General features: G+C 42.6%; 1 protein-coding gene across 1 annotated transcript; it reads right to left on the bottom strand.

Moving 5' to 3' along the window:
* Window positions 1–6159: 6159 nt before the first annotated feature.
* Cdnf (cerebral dopamine neurotrophic factor) lies at window positions 6160–17327 on the bottom strand. The gene is made up of 4 exons (XM_031359533.1): window positions 16980–17327; window positions 10641–10768; window positions 9035–9176; window positions 6160–6536 (listed from the first exon to the last, which is right to left on the bottom strand). The coding sequence occupies exons 1-4, from the start codon at window positions 17092–17094 to the stop codon at window positions 6358–6360; spliced, it is 564 nt and encodes a 187-aa protein (XP_031215393.1). The 5' UTR covers window positions 17095–17327; the 3' UTR covers window positions 6160–6357.
* Between the last annotated feature and the right edge of the window lie 7 nt (window positions 17328–17334).

The raw sequence follows: 17334 nt of genomic DNA, 5'->3' as shown, positions 1-17334 counted from the left end.
TCATCATCTTCCACCATACCCTCCCCAAAATAGATCCTTCCTTAAGTTGCTTCTGCCAAGAATTTCATCACAGCTATGAAATGGGTAGCTGGTGTTCTCAGTGTTACCTAATGAGTGTTTGTCTACAGAAAATGGACCACACAGTTTCCCGTGGATGTTAGCTTTCAAGGTCAACCATCAAACTTTAGGAGAGCCAAGCTGCCCAGATGAGCTTCACACACCAGGTCTCCCCTTCCCTAGGAAGCAGCTGCCACTATTTTAGGCAGAATACTTAGGACAGTGATTTCCTCAAGCTCAGCATTACACTGGAGTCACCTAGGAAGCTTTACCAAATATTGATACTTACACGATTCTCTCTCTCTCTCTCTTCAACCAAAGACTGAAAGGGACTGCTCTGGGGTCCAGGCAATATTGGGGATTGCTAAATTATCTCCAGGCGCTTCTAATATATAGCAGAAGGTTAAGAAAAATCCACATTTAGAGCATACGCCTTAAGTTGACACCTTTTACTTACAATTAGTGGTCAGTTATTGTCAACTACCATGTTTGGTTTTTCCACTTTTATATGTGCATGGTGTGCATATGAGTATATGCTAATTTGCACATATGTGGGTGCGTGAGCATGAGAATGCATGTGGAGATCCAAGTTGGTGGCAAGAATCATCTTCAATCTTTCTTCTTTCTTATTAATCAAGGCAGACTCTGGTCTGGTTACCCAGCTTGCTCTAGATTCCCTGTATCCACCTGATGAAATGGACTTACAGGAGGGCCCACACTCATACCCACATTTGCATGGGTTCTGTGAATCTGAATTATACTTACTGCGCTGCAAGCACTTTAACCAGTAAGCCATCTCCCCAGCCCCTACCATACTTAAAATGCTATTTTATCACTAAAATAGAAAGAATGGTAAACTGAGGCCCAGCCAGGCCTACCCAATTACAATTCTCCACATTTTTATCAGTGAAAAGAATAGCAAACACCGTTTAACAATATCAGCTGCCTTAATTGGGTTTCTCTTGCTGTGATCAAATGCTAGACGAACACAATGTGAGGAGGAAAGAGTTTATTTTGGCTTACAGTTTATAGTTACCATTGAGGGAAGTCAAGGCAGGCACTTGAGCAGGAACTTAGAGGCAGGAACTGAAGCAGAGGCATGGAGGGGTGCTGCTCACTGGCTCGTTCCCTCTGGCTTGCTCAGTCTGCTTTTTTATACCCTCTAGGACCATCTGCCCAGAGGTTGCTCCAGGTACATTGGGATGGACCCTCAGACATCAATGCCCCCCAATCTTACACCTGTGTCAATCTTACATAGGCACTCCCTCCATCGAGGTTCCTCTTCTCAGATGATCCTAGCTTATGTAAAGTTGACAGAAGAAGAGAGGAGGAGGAGAGCGCATATACACATTCCATTTTCTACTGTCCTCTATTTTGTTATATATATATACATATATATATGCATATACAGTGTGTGGGGGGGAAATAATAACTTTATGCAACTAATCACCTAATTCTAGTATTTTTGATTTTACAAATTTGATGCCCACACTATAAAAGAAAAAAATGATAGCTAGTAAGAAAAAATATAGTTTCTATATTCAGAATGATCATATGCCCAAGAAGATTTTTCTTAGGTGGAACTTTTTTTTTTTAATGTATTTTGAGAGGACAGCCACCCACCATCTTGTCTTTCAGATGGGAGTCTTGAAAAATCACAAAATTGGATGTCTGTCCTTTCCTCTCACCTCATCTTTGAGACAGGGTCTCTTTGCAGTTCATCACTGTGTACTCCAGGTTAACTCTGCCTGGAGCTTCCTAGAATTCTCCTGTTTCCAGCTCTCATCCTATCATAGCACAACTGGAATTACAGATCCATACACACACCACCATGCCCAGCCTCATGTGGGCTCTGGGGATCCAAACTCAGGTCCTTACATTGTAGGACAAGTGCTTTATCCACCGAACCAATGCCCTGGCCTCCACTCATTTTTTAGTTCAGAATTGTGTTGCTTTTTCTCAGATTGTATACCTTCTACATCTTCTATGCTTATGAATTTTTCATTGACACACGTGGAAAATGCATACACAAACACATACACAGTGACAGAAGCAGCAAAGTAAAATGAACGTGAAACAAGAAAAAGAATACATCTTCTCAACCCAAAAGCAGTAAAAGAAGTGGAGCCATTGCTGCTTGTGTGCATGAATGGTTAAAACAGCCAGGAGAAGGATTCTTAGAGTAAATAACACAGAATTACAGCCTAAGAAGCAAAGAAGGATTTATGCAGCTCCACACACATGCTTTGTGCTCACAAACTATTTCTCCTTCTCATCTCAGTAAAAATCTGATTCAATTTGGATAGTCAGACTCTGAACCAAGAGATATTATTTCCCCAGATCCCTTAAGGCCGAGTTCAATGATTCAGTTCTGGTCAATGATGTAGAAGCAGCACACAGGCTGGGGGTGGGGCTGGGCTCAGGTCAGAGGCAGATTGCCTTCTGTAGTGAGGGAGTCTAGCAGCCAACTTAGACCTGGGGTCAGCAACGAAATCAATTGTCACTAGGATATAAGTAATCAACTTTGAGCTGAGTCCTTGGGAGCATTGTAGCCACTAAATTTACTCTGAATTTCCTTCTACTGGACTATTTTCACTCCAAAGAATAAACTTTATGTATTTCTGATGGTCTTGATATATTTAAATTCTATTAAAAACCTAACTGAGGATTAGGGGGCATCTCAGTCAGTAAAGATCTTGACATACAAGCTTGAGGGCCTGAGTTTAAATCTCCAAAACTAACATCCAAGCGTGGCTATGCATGCCTACAGTTTCAGAACTGGAAAGTAGAGGTAGGCAGACCCCAGAAGCTTGCTGACCAGACAGCCTAGCTGCATAGTACAAGTTTCAGATTTAGTGAGAGGCTCTGCCTCAGGGGATAAGGTGAGAGTTACTGTGCAGGACTCTTGATATCCTCCAGCCACTGCATGCATAAGCACCATCCACCCACCCCCCCCACCCCCCCACACACACACAGAGGGGGGAGGGGGAGGGGGAAGGAAGAGTAGAGGGAGAGAGAGAGAGAGAGAGAGAGAGAGAGAGAGAGAGAGAGAGAGAGAGAGAGAGAGAAACTGAAGCCCTGCCTCAGACTCACAGGGTAAGAATATGCAGTGTAATAAATATTCCTACTTCTCAATAGAATCAACTTCAGAAGTCTGGGAAGCATTTGTATAAAATCTCTTTGAGCAAAACAGACTATGGCCATAACTTTGAGAAGGGGGAGGGGAGGAGGAGATGACATCAGTGATTTGAATGGCCTACTAAGCAGTGTTCCCATTACCTAGATTCCTGGGGGGGGGGGCGGGGGGGGGGGAAAGACACAGAAATTTGACCTCATTTTGAAATCAGAGAGCTAGATTATTTCCAAATGGCAAGTTTCATGATAAGTTCAAAGGACAAAATAGAAGCAGACTGTAGAGGTTTGAGAAAAGAATGGCCTAATATTTGAATGCCTAGTCATCAGGGAGTGACTCTATTTGAGAAGGATTTGGAGATGTGGCAGTGTTGGATTAGGTATGGCCCTATTGGAGGAACTGTGTCACTGCAAATAGGCTGCCAAGGTTTTAACATCCCACACCATGCCCAGTGTCTCCCCTTCCTGTGAACTCTCAGCTAACTCTCCAGCACCATGTCTGCCTGCAAGCTCCACACCATGATAGTAATGCACTAAACCTCCGAACCTGTAAGCTAGCACCAGTTAAATGCTATAAGAGTTGCTGCAGCCATGGTGTCTCTTCACAGCAATAGAAACCCTAAGACACAGAGGTAGTCTTAGGGTTTTTATAAAAGGTTTAGATTTTAACTTTGGTATTTTGTTTTTAGTTTGTGCATATAGGTGTTGCCTATGCATGTTCGTGTACATGTTGCATGTGCGCTCCTGGATCTTCTGGAGGTCAGAAGGTGTTGGAGCCCCCAGAAATGGTGTTATAGATTGTTGTGAGCTGCCTTGTAGGTGCTGGGAATTGAACCTGGGTCATCAGAAAGAGCCAGGGCTCTTAACCACTGAGCCATCTCTCCAATTCAACTTTGGTGTTTCTTAAATACAATTCAAAATGAAGGAGACTATTCCCACCTGGTGAGAAAACTGAATTCCAGAAACAATAACCACCGTGGGCCATTCGTTACACTAGTACTTTTAGTCTCGTTTTTCACTTGCACAACCTCCATATCTCCTTGGGAACCACTACTTCTCTAATAAATTCAAGTTTACCCCATCGCTTAGCTGAAAATGCACTTCCTTGCACCATTTAAAAAGCAAACCTTATTCTATCAGTGTAGATTTATTATCTGAATTTAAGTTATTCTCTACTCTACAAAAAAAGGTTGCCCTGAGTACATTTGATTATTTAAAAGAACAGTTGCTTTTAATCAATTAATTTTGGGCAATCTTCAAATAACTTCTACAACTTTTTATGAAATAGAATTGACGTACAATAGAATACTCACATCTTAATTGTACTTCTATATCAATATGATGGTCATATCTCTTACCCCTTGAAAAGCGACAGCCCCGTCACCTCAGAAACTTTGAAGAGAATGCTTTCTTGAGTAGCCACACCCTGACTTATTTCACAAAGGCAACCACTTTAATCATGTGTTTCTCATTCATCTACAGACAGAAAACGGAGCTGAAACATTGCTTGCTTCTTAAGACTGATAGGCTGGCATTAGAAAGCACAAGTGCTCCTGCCGCCTGCATGTGCGGTGAGTGCTTTCATCTGCCTGACACAGGACAGTGAAGAAGGGAGAAGACTCTGAGGTAGGTCACTTGGCAAGTCAAGGTGGCTAGAATTAGCCCAAGCACAGACTTTTTGTGGGTTGTTGATTTGTATTCTTCCAACGAGTTTTCTTCATATGAGAAATAGGACTTCTAGTCGCACAGTGCAATGCTTAATCTTCATTGTTAACTTGGTGGAATTTAGAACTGACTAGGTGACACATACCTCTGGGCATGAGTGTGAGGGCATTGCTAGAGAAGGATAACTGTGGAAGGAAGACCCCATTCTGAATGTGCACAGCTGCATCTCTGTGCTGGGTCCTAGACTGACAGCTAGCGGAACACGAGTGTGACCAGGGGCCTCATACTCCTGCTACTGTGATGAACAGTAATCTCAAAGCATGAGCCAAATTAACCCCTTCCTTGATTGTTTTTCTTAGGAATTTTGTCTCAAGCGTCTGCAAAGTAATGAATGCTTCCCTCCTTGCTGTGCCAAAAAGAAAAAATATTTAAAGTGATTTGCAGTTTTTTAAAAAATCTATTTTTAAAAAGCAAAATGAAACAAGAACCTTTGAATTATGTTAGGTAGTTGTTGGGATTGAAGTCACACATTAGATAAACTATAGTTTCTGTTACCCTGGTCCAATGCGTTCATTTTAAAAACCTTGTTTGAAGAGATGCCTCTTGTCTCTTTCTTAAAATATATTATCCCATCAATATCCATAGCACATTTGAGTCAGTAATAATAAATCACATTGTCTTTCTGCTATGCCTTGGATCTGAAATGTCCTCCTCCAGCTCATTTTTTTTTTTTTTTGGTTTGGTTTATTGGTTGGCTGGTTGGTTGGTTGGTTGGGGGTTGTTTGTTTGGTTGTCTGGTTGGTTGGGTTTTTTGTTTGTTTGTTTGTTTGGTTCGTTGGTTAGGTTTTTTTAGTGTTTGTTTTTCAAGACAGTGTTTCTCTGTGTGACCCTGGCTGTCCTGGACTCACCTTGTAAACCAGGCTGGCCTCAGACTCACAGAGATCTGCCTCTGGACAGAGTGCTGAGATTAAAGGCATTCACCACCACACCTGGCATCGGTTTGTTTTGAAGGCGTGTTCCCCAGCTAGTGGCAATTTGGGGAGGCTGTGAGGTGGGTGTCTGCCTGGCAGAAGTGGATGAATAGGGCTATCCCTTTGAAGGTTACAGTCTTATTATTTGGACATCACTTTCTGCTTCTCTGTCCACCATAATTGCAACAGCCTCTATGATGAGCTCCTGTCTCCCTGCTCTGCCCTTAGCTACCTGAGCCAAAGTGAATCTTCCCTCCCCAGCCTTGTTTCTGTTAGCATTATTGTCACAGGAACGCAAAGAGACCCACTGTACCCTCCAAGAAGGATGACAAAGTCACCTTGAGGCCTCTGTACTCTGCAATGTGGGTGACCAGCAGGAAGCACGGGTTGATCATACACCTAAACAACACAACTCCACAATACAACAGCAAGACTGACGGCCAACCTGGCAGTCCCTGGTTAGCCCTAACCAGCACAGTCTCATCTTAGACAGTCATTTTCCTCTAACTACAGTTCATGATAGCCGACGAGGTCAGAGCTCTGTTTGGGGGTGTATCTCTATATATTTGGGGGCCAGCTCTCTAATGAGGTTCACGTAGTCGTTTTTCTCTGCACACGCCCTGCACTCTTCCCCCCAGCTCTCAAGGATCTGCTTCAGCTCTGCGACTCTCATCTTCCACAGGTCTACCGATGCCAAGTCCAATTTCTTCTCTAAATGCCAAAAAAGAACACACAGTTGAACAACAAAACAAAAATCTCATAAAACTCTTAGAAGGGCTGACTCCCTTCCCCTTCCCATGGGGACCAAGACATACCCAATGAGAATGTGATATCACCAGTCAGCCTGTCCCCTTGGGTTCTTACTACCTGAATGCTACCAACCATAGACCAAGGATATTCAGGGATGGAAATGCTAAATCTGTGTTAAGCATATACAGATGTTTTTCTTTTTTCTTTTTTATTTTGTCAAAAACCCCTAATCAACACAGTATAATGACTATTTGCTGGCTGGCAAGATGGCTCAGTGGGTGAAGGCACGTGCTACCAAGCCCAAGGATTCTTAGTTGAATCCCCAGTGATTCCACACATTAGAAAGAGGGAACTGACTCCCACAAATTGTCCCCTGACCTTCACATGTACGCTGTGGCACAAATGCACTCACATACATATACATGCACAGGAGTGTGGGCACACATGTGCATGCACACACACACAATGTGTAATGGAAAATGATTTGCATAACATTTACATTGTACCATATAATGATAGCGCTCTGGAGATGATTTACAGTTCAGAAGAGGATGTGTGGGAATTCTATGCAAATGTTATGGTGTTTTATATTAGGAACTTGATCACCTGAGGATTTTGTTATCCTCAGATGTATAAAGTTGCTAGGACAAACTGCCTGCCACCATTCCTCTCAAGGGCTATTCAGGCCTTAAACAAGGGGCTGGATGCTTTGCGGAGTCCTCAAATCTGCATTCCTGAAACAAACTTAAACTCTTCTCCAAAGGTCAAAGAAAACTGATAAACAAAAGCCAGTGTCTTTGGCAGGGCTTTCATTGTGGCAAACTAAAAAAACATAGGTCATAACTAACCAGGAGGTTATAGTCCAGTTTTAAGAGAAAATACATCGTCAACAATGTAAACATTATAGAGACTCCGTAACAAGGTGAACAAATTAGAGCTGGAGCATTGGCTCTGTGGTTAAGAGCATGCACTGCTCTTGCAGAGGGACCGAATTAGAGTCAGTAGAGGGACCCACATCAGGCAGTTCATAACCACCTACAACTCCAGCTGCAGGGAGTGTGACGATAAGCTGAGAAGAATTTATAACTATTGATGTATTCAAGGGAAAAACAACTTCAAGTAGATGACAGCAGTTTCTTTGGGTATTTTTCTAGGGAAAAAAAATGGCATCTGGCACTAAATTTGAAAAGGGGAGTGCCACAATACTCTTAAAAGTACAAGAGGGAGGTCAATACAAAAATACAAATGAGTTTGTGGCTTCCAAAGGTCTCCTGATGACCAGTGTGCCCATGTACAAGGAAGTATCAATTTCCTCTATAATATCCGATACTTTTTCTAATATTTAAAGACCATGTGAGGTAACTCCACTGCATGTACAAGTCTTCAAAAACTAATTTGTTGAATGAAAGGCCCAGCACACAGTTACCCCTCTGTGCACATGGTTTGTATGGACTCAGGGAATCTTACCTCTGCTCTGCTCCTTTGAAGCCTATAAAAAGGGGCCTAGACCAATAATCACTGCCCTGCAAGTCAGGGCCTGTGCTGAGCAAACCAAGAACTAGGTTGTTGTTGGGACCTTTCAACCTTTCAGGTCTGCTGTGTAGCTATGGTAGACGCACTCATTACAAGGTTGTGATGGGAAATGACCCAAAATGATTCCTCAGGTAATTTACAATAATACAGTGTGTGTGTGTGTGTGTGTGTGTGTGTGTGTGTGTGTGTGTACATGTGTGTATGACAGAAAAAACAACTTATGTCTTAGAGGAATTTCAGACCTGAAGGATAGTTGAGGGAAAATTTTCCTAGCCTTTAATCACACTGATTCCATCTACGCAAGAGGCTGGCCCAGATACAACCCTTCAGCATAAGAATAGATTTAAGCATGTGAAATTTATAAGGCCAAGGATAGAGCGTTAAATAGGGCATCACCTTCCTTTCCTTACTGCTTATTTTAGACACTTCTGATAAGCTATGGCACTGGGCAAAGCCTGATTGATGGAAAAAAGCCCATCTCCTAAAAGAGACATCTGGCAGAAGGGTAAACTCGCCTAGGAGGGAAACGCAATCACATGACTTCGAAGTCCTGCTGCCATTGGGCAGACATAACTCGAGTCTCTGTTGTTTACTGAGAGGAGCTCCACGATTCATTTTCAGAAAACTTTCAGGCACTCACAGCTGACATCACCTTAGTAAATTAGGAACTTAAACTTTAGGCTGGGGGTTCCAACCTAATGCTGATTATCCATTATTATCCAATATTTACTATTAGGCTCTTATTAGTTTATTCATTTCCCTTCCTTTATAGGAGCTCAGCTGACAGGAAAACACCAGCCCAGCAACCTATCAGTGAGTGGAGAATGCCTTCCCTCTAATGCTGGCTCTGTAGATAACATGACCCAGGGTTTCAAAGCTTGCTAACATATGGGACATGCCTGGAAAGACAGTTGGGTCTCTCGTACCGTATTTCAGCTCACAGATCTGGCTGTCCATCTTCTTTAGTTTCTCACAAATCTTCCCCGTGGGCATGTGTACACTCATGGGACGAGTGACTTCACCTAGAATCTTGGTGGCCGAGTCTGTGGTGGCCCCTAGATAATAGCACTGAGAAGAGAATGGTAGGAAATACAGGGCTGGTGAGACGATTCCAATGGCAAAGGAGCCTGCCACCAAGACTGGCAACTTTAGTGTGACCCCTGAGTCCCACATAGAAGAAGGAAAGAAGCGACTCCCGCAAGTTGTCCTCTGACCTCTCTATGCACACCATGCACATGCACACAAAGTAAGTGGAATGTGGTTAAGACAGTGTTCCTGACAATGAATAAAAGCAAGCAAAACAGTATAAAGAAGGGAGAAAGAGATTAACCTTGTTCTCATAGACCAGCTATTAAGTTTTAACCCCATCAGGCTGAGGCACTGCATGACCAGTGACTCCAGCCTTGTCATCAGCTTAATTAGATGTGCTTGTCTCTCATCATCCTGGGGATTATCAGGTGCATCTAATTAGCCTGATGACAAGGCTGGAGTCATTGGTCTTCTGGTGCCTCAGCCAGAGTCCAGTGGGGCACATTAAGATGAGCACTTTAGGCAAAAAAAGAACTGAACTGGCTCCTGAGGTACAGCTCAGTGGCAAAGCACATGCTCAGCATGAACAAGGCTATGGGCTCAATACCAAGATGGAACAACAGAAAAAAAGATTTGATTTGAAATTGTCTTTATTGATATAGAAATATTGAAATAAGACATACATTAAATTCAGGGAACATAATCTTAAAAGGAAAATATAAAAGCGTCAGTCATTACATGTAAATGATACTGAGATAGATGATCGATGGGTTCTAGTAAGTGTCTTAGCAGCAGATGCAAAAGCCTACCCATTCACATAATAGTAAATCCTCATCAGCTTTACGATTCTGTTTAAGAAAGTGTGAAATTGCTTGTGCATGGTTTACTTAGAAAGGAAAACTGGACGACTCTCAATAAGAATCCACAGTGAATGGAAAAAGAAATAAAACAGGAAGAATATGGCTGCTCCAAGGTGTGATAAAGGAGAAGGTTTATGGTAAAAGGGAGAGCAAAACCAGGGGTAGGGACATCTGGGAGAGTCTAGAGTAGAGAGGACTCTGAGCCAGGTGATGGCGGGGTTGGGCAGAGAGGGGAGAGAGGGGGCAGCCAGGATTCCCAAAAGAGGAGGGGTAACCAAAACTGCTGAGTTATATAGGGAAGGACATCTGAAGATGAACCCAGACCCTGGGCTGGAGAAGGGTGGGGGTGGGGTATGCCAGCCAGGAGGACCCTGTGACAGGTAGGGACTGAGGATGCTGGGAGAACCTGGTAGCCAGGTCTGCTTTGATTTGTTAAATAGGCACCTCAGTCATCTGTCTCAGGGTTTGAGACTTAGCACATAGGACCTCGTTCTCCTGAATTGACTTCTGCTTGCTGTCTACAACAGGCATGTTTGAAGCAGGCATGGAAGGAGGAAAACACAAGCTCCCAGTGGAAAGGGAAACTATTAGTAGTTTCGTTCCTGAAACACAACGAAAAACAGAAAAATGAAATTTACCATACCAGGCGGTTTTCTTTTCCTTTAGCAGCCAAGCAAAGGCTGATCAGCTCCTCTTCTATGGCAGCCACAGAGAAGTCTAGTCCTCTTGTTAGCACGGAGTTGTAGAGTCGGTTTAAGAATTCTTTACATACTAGAAGGAAGAGGGACTTGAGTCTGTTACACATTCTACCTTGACCTCATTTGTGCCCATAAATCACCCACCATGTGAAAAAAATATAGATATGATTCAGGAGAGGTGGCTCAGCAATTAAGAGCATGTGCTGCTCTTACAGAAGACCCAGGTTCAATTCCCAGCACCCCCAGCTTACAAAGCATAGTAACATCAGCTCTAAGGATCTGATGCCCTCTTTTGGCCTCCAGTGGCACCAGGCATGCATGTGGTACAAATACATACATTCAGGCAAACACTTATATGCACAAAATCAGAATAAAAATTTTAAATATATAGGTATGGTTCAATGCATTACGACCATGGATTCAAACCCTAAGCATTATTTGGGGTTCTGTTCCTAAAGCCATCAATGCACTAGATATTTAATATGAGCTTACAGAATCCACCAATTGGTCTTTAGAACTAAGTTTCACCGCAAATGAAAACCTTTGTATAAACATTGGCAGATCCCAAAAGATAAGATAGCTTTCATATAGGATATGGTCTTGGGGATACCTTTGCTTCAGGCATAGAGAAAAAAATCTGAATAACTATAATACCTTAAATGAAACTCCTTAAATGAAGCTCTTTATCATGTACAAGTATTATGTTCCACCATTATGAAACTGGGCTTGGTGGAAACCTAATCTGTTGGGTTTTTTAAACCATACTTTATGTATAGCAATAGTTAAATCCTAACTTGAAGAACCATACTCAGCCCCAGTTGTCTTAAGCTGTGAGACAAGACTCAGAATAGGCACAGCCGTGATTAATCACCATGCTAACCTTTATCAGGAGCTGGCAGGGGCTGGCAGGGGCTGGCTCTGATACAAGCATTTCATATATTTTAACTCATTCCAGGTTTCACAACAAAGCTATGTCATAGATACTTTATTATTCTCTCTTTACAGATAGAGAGATTGAGCCCCCCCCCCCCCCCAAATCACCTGACTTCAAGGCAAGTGGTAGAGAGAGGACTTGATTCTCAGTGGCCCCGGGCCCATGTTCTTCCCTACTGTGGAAAGAAAAGTAAATCTTTTTTTCTTTGAGTTCTTTTAGTCAGGAATTTTGTCACAGCAAAGAGTGACATCATTCATGCACACATCCTCTCTTCTAACCTTCTGGAAATCCAATGAACATATGTTGGAGTTTTCTTTATCTTTATTGTCTCTTTCCCATCTTTTTCTTTCATCTCTCAGTAATACATTCTTGGCCACCTTTCAATTTATGGCAAGATGTAAGTTAAAGACTAACACAAATGCACAAGTATGCACACATGCACACATACATTTCATATTGGTGCTGTTTTATGAAGAATTCTGACTAATGCATAATTCAAGTAGAAATGGTGAGGCAAACTCTCAGTACAGCCATGTATCTCCTAATAACAGGGATGCCATTTGAGATGTGTTGCTAGGTGACTTCGTTGTGGGAACATCAAAGGGGTTACTCACAGAAACGTAGATGCTGCCACCTGCTATACACTGCCAGATCATAGTGTACAGCTCACAAGCTTGGTAGGTGTGTTCGATGTTTTGGCATTGCAACACTACATTGTCATCTACAATTTATGCTTAAAAACCATGTAATTGAGTTACAAGAAATAAAAACTTCAGACATACAAAATCTTACAACGTCACATAATTTCATGTTGAGCTACATCTGTGGCTATCCTGAGTCATATGCAGCCTGCAGCAACGAGGCGATTATGCCTGTGTAGAACATGTTACCATATTGGGGGCTGTGGGTAAGTGTCACTGAATTTTAGGAATGTAAACATAAGAGAGTTGCAGTAAAAAGATAATATTAAGCCGGGCGTGGTGGCACACGCCTTTAATCCCAGCACTTGGGAGGCAGAGGCAGAAGGATTTCTGAGTTCGAGGCCAGCCTGGTCTACAGAGTGAGTTCCAGGACACCCAGGGCTATACAGAGAAACCCTGTCTCGAAACGGCCCCCCCCAAAAAAAGATAATATTAATAGCCAGGGCTGGAACACTGACTCAGTGGTTAAGAGCACTTGCTGCTCCTCCAGCGGTCCCAAGTTCAGTTCCCATCACCCCTGCCAGGTGGCCCTCAACCACCTGAAACTCCAGTTTCAGGGGATCAGCTGCCCTCTTCTGACCTCTGAAAGTTCCTGCACACATGTATCATACATACCAAACAGAGATACATACATAAATAAAGATAAATCTTCAAACAAGAGAGTTTAAAAATAAAACAGTGTGCCTGCATATGGCCCTTACTGTGAATGGAGCCCGCAGACTTAGAAGCTGAGCTGGGGGAGCCACCATGAAAGGCCGAGAGAGCCGAGTTCACACTGAGGAAGACCCTATAGGCTCTGATCACTTAGACTATATAAAATTTTTGGAAAAAATAGCTTATTTCTTCCATGATAAGTGAACTTTAGCTTACTACAAGTTTTCCACCATATAAATTGTTTAATTTTTTTAAAAAAACCTGCTTGACTGTTTTGTTATGACTCTTAGCTTGAAACATGAACATACTGCAGTGCACCTTCCTTCTTTAAATCTTTATTCTTTAGGCTATTAATCTATTTACTTTTAAAACTTGTTTGTAAAAAAACTAAGGCACAAAACCATGCGTTAGCCTAAGCCCACACAGGATCCAGATGACTATACCACTGCCCCCCCCCCATCTTGTCCCATTACAACTCTTTCAGAAGCAACAACACACATGGATTGGGCTTGTATAGTAAAATTACTTTTATCTGGGATACTTGGGTTGCTTGTTTGTTTATTTTTGCTTTGAGATAGGATCTCTCTGTGGAGAACAGGCTGGCCTTGAACACATAGCGACCAGCTTGCCTCTGCCTCCTGAGTGATAGGACTAAAAGTGTGGGGGATGATGTGCTTCTCTTCTGGAATATTTTCTAAAGTGCCTGCCTGGGGATATTTGACACTAACTTTTCTTTTGAATTAAGAAGAATCCAAGCAATGATTGTTGACGGTAAACAGTAAGTAGAGTGCTCTATGTGTCATCCTACTGTCATTCATAAGACTGACAGTTCACTGGGTCTGTTTATTCCAGAACCAACACAAACAGTGGATTAGAAACAGGGAATTGAATATCATTGAGTGGTAGAAAGTTTTCATAATCCCACCGTTTTTGTGTACATGGTCCATCGTTGGCTATAAATCTGAAAATTTGGATGTGGTCCAGGATGGTACATAAATGGTAATTCATCATATTCAAGGAATATTCAGACAATTAGACCATAGAAAAAAGAGAGATGAAGAAAGTACAGGCCTGGGGATCACCTTCATGAAACACCAACGTTTAGAAGTTGAGAATGTAAGACAGAATCAGAAAAGGACTCTTGGGGACAGACTCTGAGGTAGGACAAGGTGAAGGCCCAGTGTTCTCCCCAAAGGCAAATGACGAGAAATCATCTAACTGATTGCCAATGTCATGAGCCACCAGTAGAGTGAAAAAAATGTCTTCTGATGTAGTTCTTACTCAGCTTGATTATCAAATACATTAAGTCTACAAAGAAGACACCTGCTGTCATGATCAATGCTGTCATGATCAATGTAGGAATTCATCAAACCCTCTAATCACCCTCCCATCTTGTCTTCCTATGAGAGATCCAGCTGTGCAAAGGTCTCATATCTCTTCCCCAACATAACCTCATGATTTCTAAATGTCTCTGTCATTCTGACAAGGTATCATCTATCCAAATGAGGAAAACTCCAGAACTCTAGCTTTTGTTTTTAAAGATGGACATTTGGCTCACCAAAACGTGCATGAAATTTTGCCGCAGTGCACATATATCCTTTATCAGTAATCTGCTATTGTGTGAAGTAATAGAGTTTTAAATTCATGCGATGAGACACATCATCTAGAGAGACTTTTTAAAAGTACATAGCTGAGAAACTGTGGGGGTTGGAGGAGACACTACCTGGAGGAAACTGGGAACACATTAAATCCTGGGGAACTTGACAACCCTCCCAGAGATGGAGCAAGCTACGGGACTGGAGGACATCAGGACAACAGAAAGGAAAGACAGTGACGATCTGTAACAAGGCATTAGACCTGGGGAAGAAGAAAGGTTGAGAATCCATGGGAAGGTAGTCAATAGACAAGCAATTGGCTGGCAGAAGAAAGAAAAAGGAAATACAGAACAAACCAGCTAATTTTGCTAACCTAATAGCATAGGAATAAATTCCTGAGGAATAGACTGTTCCAGGATTATTTTTTAACTACAGCGAGTTTTTGGAATACTTAGTCACTCCATAATCACCCAACAGAAAATATGTGCGGAACTGTGGGAAAAAGGCGGGTAGGACACAGAGATGCAGGACTTACTGGACGCTCAGACAGACTGGTTTTTATTGCACTTTATACAGACTGATAATAAATACAGACAGAGGGCATGGCACAGGAAAATTCCAAAAACTAAGTCATGGCTAGGCCAGGCATTGATGCCATGAATTTTTTTTTTTTTTGGTTTTTGAGGCAGGGTTTCTCTGTGTAGCCCTGGCTGTCCTGGAATTCACTCTGTAGACCAGGCTGGCCTCGATGCCATGAATTTTTAATCCCTGCTCTGGGGAGGCAGAGGCAGGCAGATCTCTCTGTGAACTTGAACACAGTTTGCTTCATAGTAAATCACAAGTCACCTAGGGTTACATAGTGAAAACCTGTATCACAAGAAAGAATGAAAGGAACTAATGAACAAACGAAAAACAGAAGCCAGCCATGGCCAGAGGATTAGAGGCACATGAACAAACCTGGGAAATGTTTGCCATGATGGAGGCAAAGACAAGAGAAGCAGCAGTGTCAAAACCATCAAGGCAGGGACTTCTGGAAAGAAAAAATTCTAATAGTGTCAGGAGTCACAGAGAAATCCAAATTCAACCCTTGGACTTCCATGTCTCTAATAACCTCAGCACAGATGGCTGGAGCTCGTAACTTAAGGGTTCCAGCTTGTGTGGATTGGTGTGATGTCAAATGGTTACGTTATTTTTATTTAAGGTGCAGGGTTTTGCTGTTTTGTTTTGTTTAAGATTTATTTATTTTACATATGTGAGTACACTGTCACTGTCTTCAGCCACACCAGAAGAGGGCATCAGATTCCATTTCAGATGGTTGTGAGCCACCATGTAGTTCCTGGGAATTGCACTCAGGATCTCTGGAAAAGCAGTCAGTACTCTTAACCACTGAGCCATCTCTCCAGCCCTTTTTTGTTTATTGAAGTAGTTTCATACATCAATCTATAATGATTTCAGAGTTTTAAGTTCTATCATAAAATTCTGCTTGCCCAAAATGAGATCTTTAATTGAAATTATAACTGTAAAACCAGTATCTTTAGCTACAGAAAATTTAAATAACATTTAAACTTATTTTAAATTTCTAGAGAAAGGTTTGATAATTGCTGATAGAAAGTTGGACTCCAACTACTAATACTATTTATTTACAATAAGACTCAACTGCCCATTCCACATGAATCTTGTGTGTCCATTTCCTGTTTAGTGCATCTGCACTAAATGATGCTTACATCATTTCAATAAAACAAGAAGGTTAAATGCTACCGTGGTCCCAAAAGGACTATCAAAATTCTTCATCTTGGCTCTTGTTCACAGCCCTCTACAAAATATACTACTTTTTACAAAACCTAGGTAGTATACCACCCTCAAAGCCAGGTGAGATGGTGGAATGAAGGTATTCTGATCGCCAAGTCCACAGAAGGAAAAAGGCGCCTGTCTATTTTATCTTTCTCTTCTCAAGGAATTAATGTACTCCTCCGTAAAGTGGCTTGTCTATAAAGTCCTAACCAGCCGTAGCCTTGTCTTTGATTTCAGCAACCCTAACACATTGCCATGTTTTACTTACCTTATGGGAGTGACAACAAGTTTGAACCTCAAAACATGTTTTCTGAGCAGAGGCAAAAGCAGAGTTAGGAGCAGCAAACTCAAGCTGGCAGCGAAATCATTTGCACAAAATCTAATTCCTGCGCCACCTTAATACTGACAGCAAAAGCAGAACGTGTCCTCAAGTGTCACTGGGCCCAAGTCAAGCTTTTCTTAGGCTGGGAAAGGCAGGGGGACATTATTGACTGAGCTGCATTTCTTGGGTGAAATGATATTTACAGGCTGGGCCGGGAGAAACTGCTGTGGTAATTGCTAGGCTGATCGCAGTGTCGCCGCCATGCAAGCAGGTCACACACCGCTCACCTTCACAGTCAGCCCTCGGCAGCACACCGGCCTCCAGGCCCTGCGCCAGCACGTGGTTCGAAATCCAAAGCCCGGCGCAAAAGATCACCAGAGCAGCTGGACTGACGCACCGCATGCTGAGCCTGGAACCGGGAATTACCCACACCTCCTTACAGTAGTGGAGGTTGCCTCGCGAGGAGGCCGGAAACAAGTGACGCAATTTCACCAGGCGTTTCCATTGGCTCTGATGAACGGCGCTCAGGAGAGGGAGGAGCTGATGGCCCTCTTCCGGGCCTTTCGGGCCTGAGCGTGCGCGGAACGGCGTGATGGAAGGCGGGATCCTTAGGCTGATAGGCTGAGACGTGGGAGGCCGGCT

Source organism: Mastomys coucha, unplaced genomic scaffold (assembly GCF_008632895.1).
Source record: "Mastomys coucha isolate ucsf_1 unplaced genomic scaffold, UCSF_Mcou_1 pScaffold7, whole genome shotgun sequence".
Taxonomy (NCBI): domain Eukaryota; kingdom Metazoa; phylum Chordata; class Mammalia; order Rodentia; family Muridae; genus Mastomys; species Mastomys coucha.
This window is presented reverse-complemented; position numbering and strand designations above follow the sequence as displayed.